At 51.3% G+C, this 15,303-nt stretch overlaps 1 protein-coding gene across 3 annotated transcripts in view; it reads left to right on the forward strand.

Moving 5' to 3' along the window:
* The first annotated feature begins 3,859 nt into the window (after positions 1-3,859).
* STARD8 (StAR related lipid transfer domain containing 8) overlaps positions 3,860-15,303 on the forward strand; it is a 38,506-nt gene continuing 27,062 nt past the window's right edge. For 2 of the 3 annotated variants that reach the window (XM_090264061.1, XM_090264062.1), the window contains exon 1: positions 3,860-4,033. In XM_090264061.1, coding sequence (XP_090120187.1) covers positions 3,916-4,033 — 118 coding nt within the window. In that variant the 5' untranslated portion in view covers positions 3,860-3,915. Of the gene's footprint in view, positions 4,034-10,901; positions 11,079-15,303 lie in introns of those variants that run through there. The other variant, XM_090264064.1, reaches the window with a different exon arrangement.

Below are 15,303 nucleotides of genomic sequence, written 5' to 3' on the forward strand. Positions count from 1 at the left end.
GTAGGACTTTGCGAAGTGCAGGAGATAGAGCAAATAACTTAACCTCTTTTTGCCTCAGCTGCCTCAGCTGTAAAATTGGATAATAGTACTTAGAGGGGTTCCGTAAGGAGTCTATACGTTAAAATGTGCAAAGAACTTAGAACAGTATCAGACGCATTGAAAGCACCAAATAAACTTTGTGAAATAAGTGCAAGGAAATAAGGGTGAGCATTTTCGTGAAAGGGAAGATCATAGATAACACATTTGGAGGGTAATGAAATTAAGTTAATCAAGTTCTAGGAATGCCAGCTGATTTGGCTGGGTGACCTTGGGCAGTACTCTGAATGTCAATCTTGGAAGTGTGGACTTCTCCTTGTAGATGGATGGGCAGCCATTTCTGAAGCTGGGCCTTTGCCATGAAGGACGGCAGAGGATTCCTGCCTGAAATTCTGGTGCTTTATCCACCAACCCTATAGATGCTAGGTTCAAGAGACTGCCATGAGCCAGGAAGCAGTCACTTGCCACATATGAATGACCAGCCCTGTGCATGGCCCAGCCCCTGTCGTAACATTAATGTGGGGAAGGGTGAGTTGAGGGGAGAAGCATCACATCTCTGCCCCCAAGGAGCTGCTGATCTAATTGGTATAAGGCCTGTGTCTGCCAAGAATCAACCTGATCTTCCTGGTGGAAAGTGGTGGAGATGGGTGGGTAAGAGAGGCTCTGTTGTGACCTGAGAGGTGGTATGTGCAGTGGTCACTACCCAAGGCTGACAGGCTGTCTGGGCCTAAAGCCCAGTGATCACTTCCAAACTGTGTCACCACGGGCAAATCACTTAACTTCTCTGTGCTGTACTTTTCCCACTAAGAATGAGAGCGATGATAATAACATGACCTCCTCGTGGAGTTGTCACAATGATTAAATCATATGTGAAAAGTGCTTAGAGTGCTGGCTCACATCAAAAGTGCTTCAGAAACAGCCCTAGCTGCTGTGGCTCAGTGGATTGAGTGTCGGCCTGCGAACCAAGTGTCGCTGGTTCGATTCCCATTCAGGGCACATGGCTAGGTTGCACGTCAGGTCCCCCGTTGGGGGGGCGCGAGTGAGAGGCAACCACACAGTGATATTTCTCTCCCTCTCTTTCTCCTTTCCCCTCTCTCTAAAAATAAATAAATAGCTAAACAAACAAATAACTAATTTTTAAAAATTAAAAAAAAAAAAAAGTTCTTCCGAAACATTTGCTCTTCTCAGTGACTAAGGGCCTAACATGGGCCAGGTGTCTGGTACCCCTGTGGTAAAAGGCTGTGGCCTGGAGCATAGGAATGCAGGGGACTAACCTGGCCTGACTGCCTGGAGTGCCAGCTTTCCTCTAGGACACTGGAACATTCAAATAGGTGTTTAAGATAAAAGCAGGGACTTCAAAGACATTCCCTGCTTGGAGCCAAAGTTTCAGAGTCCATTTTCAGCACCCCTCCAGGGGTTCTTCACATTACTTCCCTTTGGCCCTTAGGGCTGCTCGAGCACAAAAGTTCCAGGCACACAGACACATGCGAACTCATGAAACTTTTACGATGGACCATTCTCTGGGACAAGGATGATGACCACCATCAGAAAGGTGAAAAATGAGCTTCAGGGCTCCAATTCTGCCATCACCCCTCTTAGCTGTGTGAAGTTAGCAAGTTCCATTATGCTTCCCATCCCTCAGTTTTGCCACCTATATAACAGGGTGAGAGTTGTGATATGAGTGTTGCCGGGCATAGAGTCAGCACGCAGCACACATTAGCTTCTATTGAATCCTTTCTCACATTTCCTCCCACAACAACATTGTCAGGTGCATGTCATCCTGTCATTTTATTAAAAAGGAAATTGAAGCTGTAAGAGGTTAGGTCAGATTTGCTAATAGAAGGAGGGCATTCCTGCAGTCAGGAGGGGGTGTGAATAAATGATCTTTAGAGTCCTTTCCAGTTCCCCTGTTCTGTGATTCCAGTTAAACTTTGGAGCTCTTTCACATCACCATTCTGGCTAAGGCTGAAGCAGCAGAACTCAGGAAATAGGGGAGGGACCGGCCAGGGAGGGAGATGCCTTAGCAGGGTCGGAAATGGCTGCTGCCGCCCTTCCTTCTAGGCTGCGGCGGGCGGAGGGGCTGTGTCCCCGCGTCCCGTATTCCCGCCCCACCAGTGAGCAAAAGGGAAACTCCTGTGCTCGGAGGAAGCTGACTGAAGCCTCTTTTCCCCAGAGGGGAACTTGCCCCTGTGGGAGGTGTAGTGCAAGGTCTGCTGGAAACTCAGAAGTCAAAGGGTCGGCAACACCAAGCTGGGCACAGAGAGGAGCAGGCCGAGAGCTGTTCATCCTGGCTGAGCTGGTCTAGAATGTGGGCCGCTGATAGGCAAGAGTGCTGGGAGAGAGGAATGGGCTTCCCCTGGTTTATGATCATATGAAGGCAAGCCAGAAAGAATTCCATGAAGCAGTGTGACCTAGTAGTCGGGAAGTCTGCCTTGATTCTGAAATAGACTCACTATGTGACCTTGGGCAAGTCCTCTGCCACACAGGAAGAATGTGTTCATTCAATAAATGTTTTGTGAACACCTAGTGTGGGCCAGCACTGCCTTGGACAAAAGGATGACTGGCATGGAGATTGAGATGTTAATCTCTTATTCTCTTCCCGCTCTGACACCGAGTCTAGAAAAAGTGAGTGCAAATCTGTTGCAAATAAGCACACCTCAATTCACAAACTCCTCTTCCTTTCCTAGCCTCTCCCTCCCACTTGGGGCTGCTTACCTCTAGTCTCACGGCACAAGTTGTGGAGACGATAGAGGGATGGGCTATGACCTTCATTATTCTCATTGTGTCATAGGATTATTATCTTGTTACAGATGAGGAAACTGAGGCTGCGAGAGGAAAAATGACCCCAGTTATCCCACAGTCAGTGCAGAACCACTATTAGAATCTTGCCCCGCTTACTGGCCACCACCAGATGTGGAGTGGAAATGACCGGCTCTGAGACCTGGCAACTTTCTGCCTTCCCTCCATTGTAAACAAAGGCAGATCAGGTAATGCAAGTTTTCTTGCTGCAGGTGGAGGTCAGGGGTAAGGAACTTAAGTTATGCAACTTAGGGTCCTGGATCCAGGCTTTTTTCATGGTAGGTATCCAGTGTGGATCTCTTTGAGAGTAAAAAGGAATCTTTCTTTGCAGTGACGGTACTCAGGCACCATGCTCAGCCCCTCTGTATTCTCACAACAGTCCTGCAAGGCAGAGATAATTGTCTCCCTTAGATAATTGCCAAGTCATTTGCATTCTTGGGCCTCAGTTTTGCATCTGTAACATAAGTGAGGCTATAGGCCATACTTCAGCTCCTAAAGTCCAGGTTAGTCTTGGTACCAGAAGGGTTTCTAGCTGTCGGTGTTGGAATCCAGAGTCCCTTTGCTCTGTCAGGCAGAGAGCCGGGGTGAGCGTGAGAAGCGACGGAGAGTCTAGATGGTGCGAGCCATCTGTTGCACAAGGTCTTCCACCAGGTCACATGTTTGATGAGATTTGGGGTAAACAGGTGGCAGACGGGCTGACCTGGGGACTAAGAAGACCCTCACTCTGTCACACTGAGGTTGGAGAGTAGAGAGCAGTGGGATTGCTGGAGAGACATCTCCCAAATATGGGACCAGGGTGGAAAGGGTCAGACACGAGGTCCTATGGCAGTAGGGAGACAGAGTATAGGAGCTAAATGACTCGAGGCCAGTGTGGGATAAAGGAAGGGGGGGTGGGTTCCTGCTCAAGGTGGGGGCGTGGAACTTTCTAGTTGCTATGAGGGGCGGGGCAACCAGGCCTTGGCTCCCTCGGCCCCGCCCTCCCTCGGTCCCTCTCCGGCTGTGGGCTCAGTCTGGGTGCAACCACCCGAGGCGCCAGCGATCCGGCTCGCTGTCTGCAGGCTTGGAAGCCGCCGCCGACGCATGGCCGAGGCGCGGGGCTGGGGGCCGGCCGCGCGGCTTCCTAAGCCACGGACGTGGACGCCAAGGACGCTGTGGGGTGTGAAGGGCACCCGGGGCGCCCCGCCGCGCTGGAAACCAGGTGAACAGATCGGGGCGGACCCTGGCGGGAGGTCAGGGCTCGGCTGCATTCGGCGGAGAGTTTTGGCGCTGCTGTCGCCGCGACTCTGCTAAGCTCCCAGCCCCTTTCGTCTTTGGTTCCAGTCTCATTTTCATCTGTTAGTCCTGCGTCCGTTTGTCGAAACCCCACCCCTGGCTGGCAGTCCCCCTTTTTCAGACCTTCCACCTCAGCATGCCTGCTTGCTTCTAATTCTTAGCTAGTTCTTGCTCTGTCCCAAGGTGTCCCGTCCTTTCATCCCGACTGTCTGGCTTCGTTCCTACCCACCTCTCTCCCTCTGCCTTCATCCTCCACTCAAGAAAAAAAAAAAAACAAAAAAAACCTTATTTTAGTTATTAACACACAGTAGGTGTTTAATAAACGTATGTCCCGAACCTCTTATTGCTACAGAACTTTCTTTGTCTCTTCCTCTGTTGTCGCACTTCCAACCTCCTGTGTGTCTTCCTGTCCCTCTATATGTCTGACCCTCAGTGAGTATTTTCACCTCTTCATTCCATTGTCTGTCTGTCCTTCTATGTCTCTTTTTATCTTCATATACTTGGCTCTCACTACCTATTCAGTAGCTCCCTACACCTCCCATCCCTCCTAGGGTCCCTTACTGCCTAACTCTATCCCCTAGTTGCACGACACAGCCGAGCCGCGCTGGCAGCACGTTTTTGGTCAGCTCGAATTGACTAAAAGCTCCATTCCAAGGCCTGTTTTCACGCAACAGGTTTCCCAGAGTGCCTGGCACTCTTTGTCTTTTGACAAATTCTGTCTTTTGGGGCACTTAAAAAAATTTCCAGGCTCTGCCTGTTCCTTTTCTCCAGTAAATTGTCCCTGCTCCTGCCAAAATGGCAGGGAGGAAATAGCAAATTGGGTTGGGTTTCTCGACATAAATTTGTCATGGAACATGAACACACTGAAGGACAGGGCCCGCAGAGGTGCTGAGATGAGACCCTCCGATTGCACATATGTGGACATGGAGGCTCAGAGAGGGCGAGTCTCAGCAAGGTCACACAGCACGTCTGTGGCAGAAGCAAAGTAGAAGCCAGAGTTGCAGTGTCCTGCCCCCGACCCAGGAGCCACTTTCTTGCTGTTTCCTGTGGAGTGGGTGGGGGGCGTCTCATTGACCTAGAGACATATGGTGTCCAACTTGGGAGCATTGCTGCCCTACCTCTCACCTTGTCCTGGGGGACCTAGCCTGGCTGCCCACCTGCCTGGCTTGGCCATTCTCCATCTGGGGCTGTTGTTGCCTCCCTCCCTGGCATAGCAGTTCTGGGAAGACAGGAACACCCCAGCTGTTGGGCCTCTCTGCCCTGTTCTGTGCCCCAGCCCCATGTCAGCAGCTGCGTGCCCAAGTTGACTAACACATTGATTCATATGCATAGCGAAGCCCTGGTCCTGGATGATAGATCAGAACTTATTTAGTGGGGGGGGGGGGGACAGAAAGGGTATTGGGGGAGTGGGGGTGTACTTAGGGAAAGGTCCGCTGAGAGGGGACAGGGACTCCAAGACCAAAAAGAGCCCAGATCCTTTGTTGAGTGGCCCTCAAGCCTCACCACACACCCCAGGATCTCCCTGGTGTCATCCTGGGGCATCTGAGGTTGTCTTTAGGGAAAGGACAGAGGCTGTGTCTGCTTGAATTGAGACTGCCAAGCCCTTGAGACCCAAAATCACAGGGTCAGACTGGGCCAGGCTCTGGGCATACCCTGTAAAACTGCCCTCCCTGAGCCCCTGCCCACAGCAGCCCTCCAACTTCATGGGCACCGGATTTGGTTGCACAGGAGGTCAGGCTGATCGATGGTAGAGCCTTGAGTGGGAAGGAAGAGCCCCATCTTTCCTCCTCTTCCAGCTCCTCCTCACCCCCCCCCCCGGGTTTTGTCCTGGGAACTCTTACCCTAGAGGGACATGTAGAAGGGCCCCAGGCAAAGGGGCAGGATCCTGAACTCTGTTTAAGGGCTGCCGGTGTCCACTGCCAAAGGATGAGCTGGGGACAGTGCTGGAGGCAAAGGCCAGGTCTCCAGCCTTCTAGGCTTTGTTGGCTTCCAGTCCCCTGCCTTTTTCCCTGAGCCTTCCCCTTCCTTTTTTCTCACTGTCCTCTGCTCTTTCTGGCCTGTTCCCCTGCTACTCCCCATCCTCAAAGGATACTCATGCCCCCACCCCTCCTCTCCTCTGCAGAAGCTCCATGAATATTGCCTTTCTGGGAACCCCACTCCCACAGGAACACACAGAGAAGCTCACAGAAGCAAAGAGTGTTCTGGAAAGAAGGGACCCTGGAACCCATGGCCCAACCCTGTTTTTTTTTTTTTCAGATGAGGAAACTGAGCCTAGTCAGGAAGGAGCAAGCCTGAAGGTTGAAACTAAATCAGGGAGAGAGGATTGTTGGGAGGCAGGGTTGAAGGAGGGTTACCCTAACCTCCGCTCCTTGTATGTGTGCGCGGGGAGAGGACGAGGACATTTGTGTTAGAAGTGGGTTTGCCTTTACTCATCTTCCCTCACCACCCTGTGACCTTCCTCTGAAGGACAAGAATGGGGTGGGGTGTGGAGTGGGTGGACATGCTGATCTGGGTGTCAGTGTCGCAGTCCCCAAGTGCTCTTCCCGGGGTGATCTCACCCGTTTATTTGGGCCAAGGAAGGCAGGCCTCCCTGAGGGAACTGGGCAAGGGGGATGCTCTATCTGCCTGCAGGAGAGAACCTTTTGCCCCTTTGAGACGGGCCAGTGAAGCCAGGCCAGGGACCCATTCTGGGTGTGAAATGGGGCGCCTCACACTGTCATGGCTTGTTACATGGAGACTGGGGGCCAGCCCTTCATCAAGCTGACACTTTGGTGTTTGTTGGAGGGAAAGGGGACAGGATTTGGGGGGGGGGGTCTGGGGAAGAGCTGAGGACAGGGACTGAGTGGGCCTGGGCCCAGGTGCCTGGAGGCAGTAGCAGAGTGGAAGCTCCTTGAGCCGCCCCGACACTTTTCTCTCAATGGCTCTAGGAGGCAGGTGGGAGGAAATGAGTGCCTTTGTGCCCTCACTTACGGAGGGGGAGCCCAGAGAGAGTGAGTGATGTTTGAAACTCCCCGGCCTGGCCAGGGCTCGAGCTTCCCTCACAGCCAGCCCAGGGCTTCCAGCCCACCACAAAGCTCCCCTTTCCAGGGTCTCTGGTGTATGGAGTGAGCGCCCCCACAGTGGTCCCTGGGCCATGGGCTGAGAAGGGGTCTTTGTATTCCTCTCAGGACCTAGTTCTCCTTCTCCAACCCTCACTTAGCAATGCTCACTCAGTGAGGTGCTTGTGTGCCCCTCACCTTTGCGAACCCCTCCCACTACCACCCCTCTGCCTCCCCATGTCTGGCCCTACTCTGGCTTCCCCTCTTCACACCCCCCTGCCATGGCTCTGGCTTCTCAGGATTTTTTTTTTTTTTTGGATGAGCTATAACTATCCCACATAGTGGGATCCTGATCAATAGCCCCCTTTCATGAGGCTAGGTGGGGGGCCCTGAAGCACGAGGGAGCAGGCCTTGACCCTCCCAGGCCCGATGGGTGGGCTTTCGATGAGGCATGCAGGAATGTGTGTGCAACTGTGAGGGCACACGTGGTCATGTGCTGGACGAGCCTGTCCGAGCGTAATTCATTTTCCCCTCAGGCTTCTTCTCGCCTTTTTTTTTTTTTTTCTTCCCAGCTGAGTTTCCTGGAATTACTTGCTGCTGCTCCTTGAGCTCCATGGAAAAGAGTAGTGGAAGGGTCTGTTTAGTTCCTTCCTGATGTTACTCTCAGCCATTCCAGAGTAGGGCCATGGGTCTGCCTGCAACAGCCTCAGGAACCCCCGTTCCTAGGCAGGGAGGGGTGTAGGGACCACCACAAGCCTTCAGAGAGGCACTTAGTGGGACCGAGGTATCTTGGAGTGAGGCTCGGGGTAATAGAGTATGGAGTTCCTCCCCACCACCGCCTAGAAAAAAAAAGGGCTGATTAGCCCCGGGGGAGAAGCTTAGCTCTGCAACACAGTCACTGCCACCCTGCCACTTGTCGCCACCCTTTACAGTATACTCTCACATTCACTGCATCAGCGCTCCGTGCTAGGGCTTTTGCTCTGCCTTCATTTGACAGGTGAAGGGTCTGATGGTTGGAACACACAAAGACTTGCCTTGGGTGACACAGCCAGGAAGTGGGAGAGCTGGGTCTTGGCCTCAGCTCTCCCACTTCCTGGCCCAGGGCTGCTACCGTGCCTAACACCTAGAAGTGCTCTCTCTATATGCCAGCCAACATTCTGAGTGTGGTTTAGCCCAGCGGGTCTGCTCAAGAGCTGTATAAGGTCATGGCTGTGATTATTATCCACACTTGACAGATGAGGAAACCAAATCACAGAACTTGGGAAAGTAACTTGCCCAAGATCACACAGCTAGTTACTAGCAGTGCTGGGCTTTGTACCCAGGCTGTCTGGCTCCAGAATCCGTTGTCCTGGGTTTTGCCTGATGCAGTCATGGTAGAATGAGGGAAGCCCCATGCCTTAACCATAGAAACACATGCATGCACCCCAGAGCTTTTTCACCTGCCCTCAGCCAGCCCTCATGCAGTCTACATTTTCCTGCCTGGCGGCTGAGGAGGCATCCAGGACAATAGCAGCAGTACTACAGGACACACAGGCAAGAGTGGGGACTTGTGGAAAAAGTGACGCCAAGGATCTAAAGGCTTCAGTTATCTCCAGGGTCACTCAAGATGCAGAAAGGAGCTTGTGAAAAGGTACCATTTCCTCATCTGTTCCAGGCACCATATGCAAGACTGTGGCTTAGGTCGCTTGGGGAGCAAGAGATGGTGGTGGGATTGAAAGAGATGAGTTGTCTTTGTCTTTCTAGAGGTTGAGCTCTTCTTGCCTTTCTGAAGTTCATGAGATAAGGGAAGGAGATCAAATAAGACCCAAAGAAATAGCCTAGACATCACCTGGGCCATTTCAAAACGATACAAGGTGAATGGCAGATATTAAGATTGTAACTTTTCCTGACTGCTGTGTTCACTCAACTCATACGACAGGTATTTTTATTGAATGCCTACTCTATGGCAGACACTGGGAAGCTCTCGTTCTAGTTATTTATAGCAATCATTCATTTTGTACCTTTTCTATTTTTTGTACTCTCTATAGTTTTCTGGCTTGATTGCCTTAAAAAAAAAAAAGAAGAAGAAGAAGAACTGGGTGTCTCAGAGCCCATCATATCTGATTTAGTTGAATGTATCTACTAAAAGATAAATTGGGCTTGTTTATTATTCACATCATTGTAATTTCTCCATGGTTGTCCCTTGCATATCTTTCAACACTCATTCACCCATTAGTAAACATTACTGAGAAACTAGTGTAGGCACTGTGCTTGGTTTCCTGCCCTTAGGGAAGCAGTAGGATCATTGCAGAACCCACTTTTATATCCTTTTAGCATTTTCTCGAAGCAAGAGAAGTTTGGCTCTAATTCAGAGCCTTAGTGATGTGTAGAGGTATAACAGCCTCAGAAAAGGGGTCATCTTTCTTCCCACCCATCATAAGTGTACATCAGTGTACCTGACTCTGGGTAGGATTTTGTATCCTGGAGTGAGTTTTGGTGTATGGGCATCATCCACATCCAAGACCCAAAGGCTCTTGAACAAAGTGCCGCCTGCAGTTTTGCCATTGAGAGTAGAGGAGGTGTACACACTGGAGTTGGCCTGGCTTCATCATTTCTCCTCTGATTCTCTTCCGGGCTAGCAGGGAAGGAAGGTAGAATTCTAGTTTGGCCTTGTGGACTGAAGGACAGGCAGGAAGGGGCACCTGGCACTAGGTCTGACTCTGCCACTGCCTCTGGTGAGCTTAAGAAAGCTGCTGTGCTAAGAAACACTACGTTTTGCTCTCATCTGTGTTGGGTACTCAAGCAAACAAATTAGATGAATGCATTCCCTGCTTTCTAGGGACCTCAGCTTCATATCTCCCATCTGTTAGGTGTGGAGAAAATAACCAGTGCACAGGTATTGTCTCCTGCCATGGATTTGCTGGGTAAACTTGAGTGGGTCATCTCTTCTCAGTTTCTGTAGTTTCTGTACTTGTAAGTGTGGAGGATCGTGGTTGCGTGCATGGACTCTTGGGTACTCCCATCGCTGGCTAATAGGAGTCTGCAATTCAACAGTAAAATCAAGGCTGTGAACTTGTGTTGGACCCTTGTGAGGAAAAGCAAGAGAGAAATCAAATCTCAACACTGCTTCTTAATGAATTTAAAGGGGCTTTCTTGTGGGACTTGCTGTCACAACTCCTCGGAGCTCTCTCCTACCGTGATCAATGCAGATGTCCCCAGGTTTTTTATGCATTTCTCTGTGGCGGTAGAGTTTGGACTTGAGATAGAGAGCTGGGGATGGTGCGGAAGTTGCAGAACGCTGGAGCCTGCCAAGAGGTTCCTGCTCGAACATCTAATGCCCCTGTTCTCTCTTGGTTGCTTCTACTAATGAGTTCTCACAAGAAAGTTGTGCCTTCTGAACTCCCGGTAAATTATCTTCAACAAGCCACTGGATCCTCCCGTGCACATGGCATGTGTGCTTAAATCCACCACACGGTGCCAGACACATACAGACCTCAATAAGTAATATGTGTCCCTTGGCCCACTCGCTTCTTCACCCGTCGCTGGCCTTTACCTTAACCCCCCTCGCCCCCCAGCGGTGTGACCTGAGGAAGAGGCAGCGGCGAGGGGATTGGAGGAGCTAGAAGGCAGAGCCCTGCCCACCACAATTAGGACGACTTTCTGAGAAGGCTGGTGGGCCGGACTGCACCCTCATTGGTCGAGGGCCCTATAGGTGGGCGGGGCGTCCGGACTGCCCTACACGCCGCTGTTCCCTCCCCACCTGCGCTGAGAGTGGCCTCGGGCTGACAACAGCTAAGGAGCTGCGGCAGCTGCTTCTCTGGCTGGCACCGTTACCCCCGCCCGACCCCAGGCTCCGCGTGTTCCCAGGACTGGGTAGTCCCGTCTGCCCTCGCCGCCTGCCTGCTGGCAGCTGTGTCTGGATCTCTGACCCGAGGCAGCGGACGCGGCCTCCAGGTAGGAGTTGGGGCAACAGCATGGGGACATTGGCACCTACGCAGGGGAAGCGAACCAAACCACCTTTGTCCAGGAATTTGGGGTCGGAGTCGCCGAAGTTAGGGGACCCCCCCCCGAGCCTGCCGGCCGCGTTTCTCCCAGGGAAGCCCCACGAGTTGGGTGGTGGAAGGCGGCTGCCTGCCCGTTATCCTGGGCCTGGCTGGCATCCGAGCCGTCTCTGGGGTTTCAGAGGGGGACTGCAGCTAGGCGCGGGCAGTGGGGCCCCTGGCTCTGCGCCCAGGCCACGCCGCTTCTCTTACCTTCTTTTCTTTCCTCTGTTTGAGGGCATTTCGAGGAAGCCCCTGGTCGAGCGGTATGTGCTTTCCCTCCGCCAGTGCCTTCCCTTCTGAGAAATGCCTGGACTTTCCCGGTATTAGGGTAGCTGCGGGGGTCAAGTGAAAACGCATCTTTCAGGGCTCAGTTTCCTCATTAAGTCCAAAATGGTTTTGAATTAGAGAGCCCCTGACCCCTTCAGTAGAAGTTCTTTGGAATTTCCAAATTAGATCGTCTGGGATTCTCTCCATTTTTCTCCCAAGACTCTTTAAAGTTGAGCACTGAATCCATGACTCAGGAAACCTGGGTTCAACCACTAGTTCATGTGACCTTAGGAGAGTCATGCAACTTCTGTGTGCCACAGGGTTTTCAACTGCAATTCGGTGGTGGGCTAGCTAGATTTCGGTGTCTAACAGGCCTGTCTCTTCTGCCCTGATATTTGGTGACTTGGTGTATGGCGCCGGGGAGCTCCTAACTGGCAGGTGAAAGAAAGGTTGTCTCTCAGATGCTTGGGGGTGAGAGGAGTTATGCAAATAGAGAGCTTTGTGGTGATTATGCAGCTAAGCCAGCTAGAAAACTAATGGTGGTGGTGGGGGTTGGGTGAACTGCCAGGCTGAAGGTGGGGAAGGGTGGGGCCAAGACAGAACCCCATGCCCCAGAGGTTGGGCTGGAGAGCTCTGGCTTGTCTCGTTCCCACTTGGAGCACTGAGGCCTACTGACCAGAGAAGAGGATGATGAATCACACCCAAGGCTATTTTCAAACCCTGACTCCTACTGTGGGACCTGTTCCCGTCCCCACTCTAGTGGTTGCTGTTCCCACCCACCATCTGTCTTACTGCTTTCTGAATTTTCCCTTCACTTTCATCTTCCTGGAATGGAGGAAGACGATTTTTGTCTGGGGACAAGAAGGCAGGCAGCCCAAGCGTCCAGAGAAGGTGGGAGTTGCAGGTGGTTGCTGGGTGGTTGATGGAAGAAGTGGGAAGAGCGCGATGGGGATGATGATGCTGGGGGCAGGGGATAGTTTCACCCTAAAGCTACAGTTACCATATCACTGGGCATTGTGGGCTGCTCCTTGTTTTGGGGATTTGGCCTTTGTCCAACTCTGTTCTGGATTTGGGATTTGGATTTCCTGCTCCTTGGGCCTCCGTAGTTAGGCCTCGAAAACACTACATGGACAGAGTTCATTTGGTCTCCCCTATTTGCTTGCTTTCTCTCCACCCATTAAGTGACTCTTGGAGAATTACGCTAACCCTATCTGTGTGTCTGCAGCTCCCCTCCCTGATATGGAGAGAAAAGGCTGCTGGGAGGTGACATCTGGAGGCGTTTAGAGCAAGAAGAGGGGCTGAAGTTGTGCAAAGGGACCGTGTACCCTCTGTGCGTGTTGGGGGCATGGCTTCTGTATTAGATCACAACACCTTCTCAGTTGGAACAGAGGAGCAAAGAAAGTGGCACACAGAAGCCCAGACTTTGACCCCCTCCCCCTTCTTGAAGTTTTACAAGTTCATTCTCAGGGCTACTAATTAGAGAAGGAGCAGAGGACCCCTTGTCCCAGGTATAAGGATAGCAGCAGTGACAGGAAAGTCAGAAGGTCCCAAGAGAAGAGACGATAGTCTCTCTGGTCAGGATGCTGTTGCAGCTGTGGGCGCTTTTCTGCTTTTCTGCTGGAGGACTCCTGGAGCTCCCTGCTGCAGCCATTGAAAGTTCAGATGCAACAAAGGCAGGCTGTGCCCCCATTTTCTTGGGGAAGGCGAGATGAGAGGTCTGGCTGAAAGAAGGAGTTGCCTCTGGCTTGAATAGAATGGGGAGAAGTTTTTCCTTGGGCTGTTGTGGTGGGATCCGGTATCATAGCCCTGGGTCTTTTGGGAGACTGTTATCAGCTAAAATAAAGATTGGGGATCTCAAAGATGAAAGGTTTTAGCAGGGCAGTGTGAACTTCACCCTGCAGCCATAAACAAAGTAGTTGAATATCTGCATACAGTTGGGTCAAGTGTTTATTAAGGATCTATTCATCTGTGACTTAGGGTCTTGGAGTGTGTGTGTGTGTGTGTGTGTAGGAGGGGGGTTGGTCCTGGTAAACCTGAATCAGTGGGTTGGAAGGCACAGTATGGATTATTGTCACAGCCTGAAGTGCTGTGTTTGTATGCTGAGTCTCTTCTTGCCCAGTCTTCCACCTTGGGAACTTGCACGCTGACCATTCCTCTACCTGTCACTTCATCTGGCAGGGACTGTAGAACTGGATGTTAAGTTCCTTGAGGGTCCAGGGCAGTATGTGGCAGAGAACAGGGGATCCAGGCTCCACCACTGTACTTGACTTCTCAGATTGTTAAATTTTTTCCCTTTTTGAACTTCAGTGGATTAAATTAGGTGATCCATCGCCAAGTGCTTTGTAAACTACCAGGTTCTGTACAAGTGATTTAAACCAGGCTTGGCAGTCCGTCTTGTGAAGGACACAGATTGTAATGCCACCTTTGGGTACTCTACCGTCTAGTTTGGAAGTTAGTGGCATAGATAATACATGACACGCCAAGTCCTTACCTCGGTGAGGGCTTAAAAAAATATTATGAAGAATTTCAGCCCTGGCCAGTGTGGCTCAATTGGTTGAGCATCGTTCCACAAAGCAAAGGGTCACTAGTTCTATTCCTGCTCAGGGCAAATGCCTGGGTTGTGGGACTGGTCTCTGGTCGGGGTGCGTGTGAGAGGTAACTGATCCATGTATCTCTCACATATCAATGTGTCTCTCCCTCTCTTTCTCCTTCCCTTCCCCCTCTCTAAAAAAAAGTTTTAAAGTAAAAAAAAATACTTTTAAACATATATAACACCAGAGGTGTTGTTAGTTAATAAAGCCCCATATCCTCATCACTCTCACCTTCAACAGCCATTAGTCCATGGCCCATCCTGCCTTAATTATACTTATCTTTCTAGTTATTTTGAAACGGATCCCAGACACATTATCAATTTATCCATAAATAGTTCAATATGTAGCTCTAAAAGATAGGAACTAAAAAAAAAAAAAAAAAAAAAAATACAGCCATGGTACCGCTATTGCAACTGAAAGTCCCTTAATATCACCACGTTTCCAGTTGTTTAGGGGGGCGTTCTGCCCTGGGAGGCCTGCCCAGGGAACGAGTGCTTTTGATTAAGGGAAGGTAACTGACAGAGGCAGTGACATTTGAGCTGAACCTTGGAAGAGAGGCTCAGGAAAGGTTCGAGCTGGAGGGATTATGGAGCTCTAGCCCTCATTTTACAGCATGGCTGTCCTGTGTCTGGGGCTCCAGCTCTGAGGCTCCGTCGTGGATGCTTCTTGTGCAAACCCTGTGCCCTGGTTCTCTCCTTGGTAAATGGCAGTTCTAACTCTCCCACTTGTCTCCCCAGATCCAGGGCCATCCAGGAGCTTGAGGTCGGCCGCCCAGGGAGAATTCCTGGGAGGCTACTCTGCTCCCAGCCCCTCCCCTGTTCCTGGCCCCTGAGGCCAGTTTTGGAGCAAAACAGGATGCATTCAGGATGAGCGTCTTTCCCAACTTGTCATCTAATCGCCATGGCCCAGCTTGGAGCTTCCTCTCTCATTCATGATAAAAAACCTCACTGTCTCGCTTTTCCCTCCCACCCCAGTCAGGGTGTGCTGACTTCCTCTGTATCCGGGCCAGCCCTCCTCCACCCTCGTGTGGGGCTGAGGGAGAACTTCCCTCCACGGGGCTTCTCTTCCCACTGCCCCAGAGCAGACTGGGAGAGGGACAGAAAGACCCTACAAGAGCTCTCCCTGGCTGCAGCCTCCTGCTCTTGGGCTGTCCTTGGGAAAGGAGTGGCTTTTTTCCAACAAGCCTTGGGGTCCTGCCACTGCTTGGTTAATGATTGAGCTACATAATAACCACCTTGGAAAGTCACCTCTTGGGGATGGCCATTAACCAATTACTTG

This window comes from Furipterus horrens, unplaced genomic scaffold (genome assembly GCF_987537825.1).
Source record: "Furipterus horrens unplaced genomic scaffold, mFurHor1.1.pri manual_scaffold_17, whole genome shotgun sequence".
Classification (NCBI taxonomy): domain Eukaryota; kingdom Metazoa; phylum Chordata; class Mammalia; order Chiroptera; family Furipteridae; genus Furipterus; species Furipterus horrens.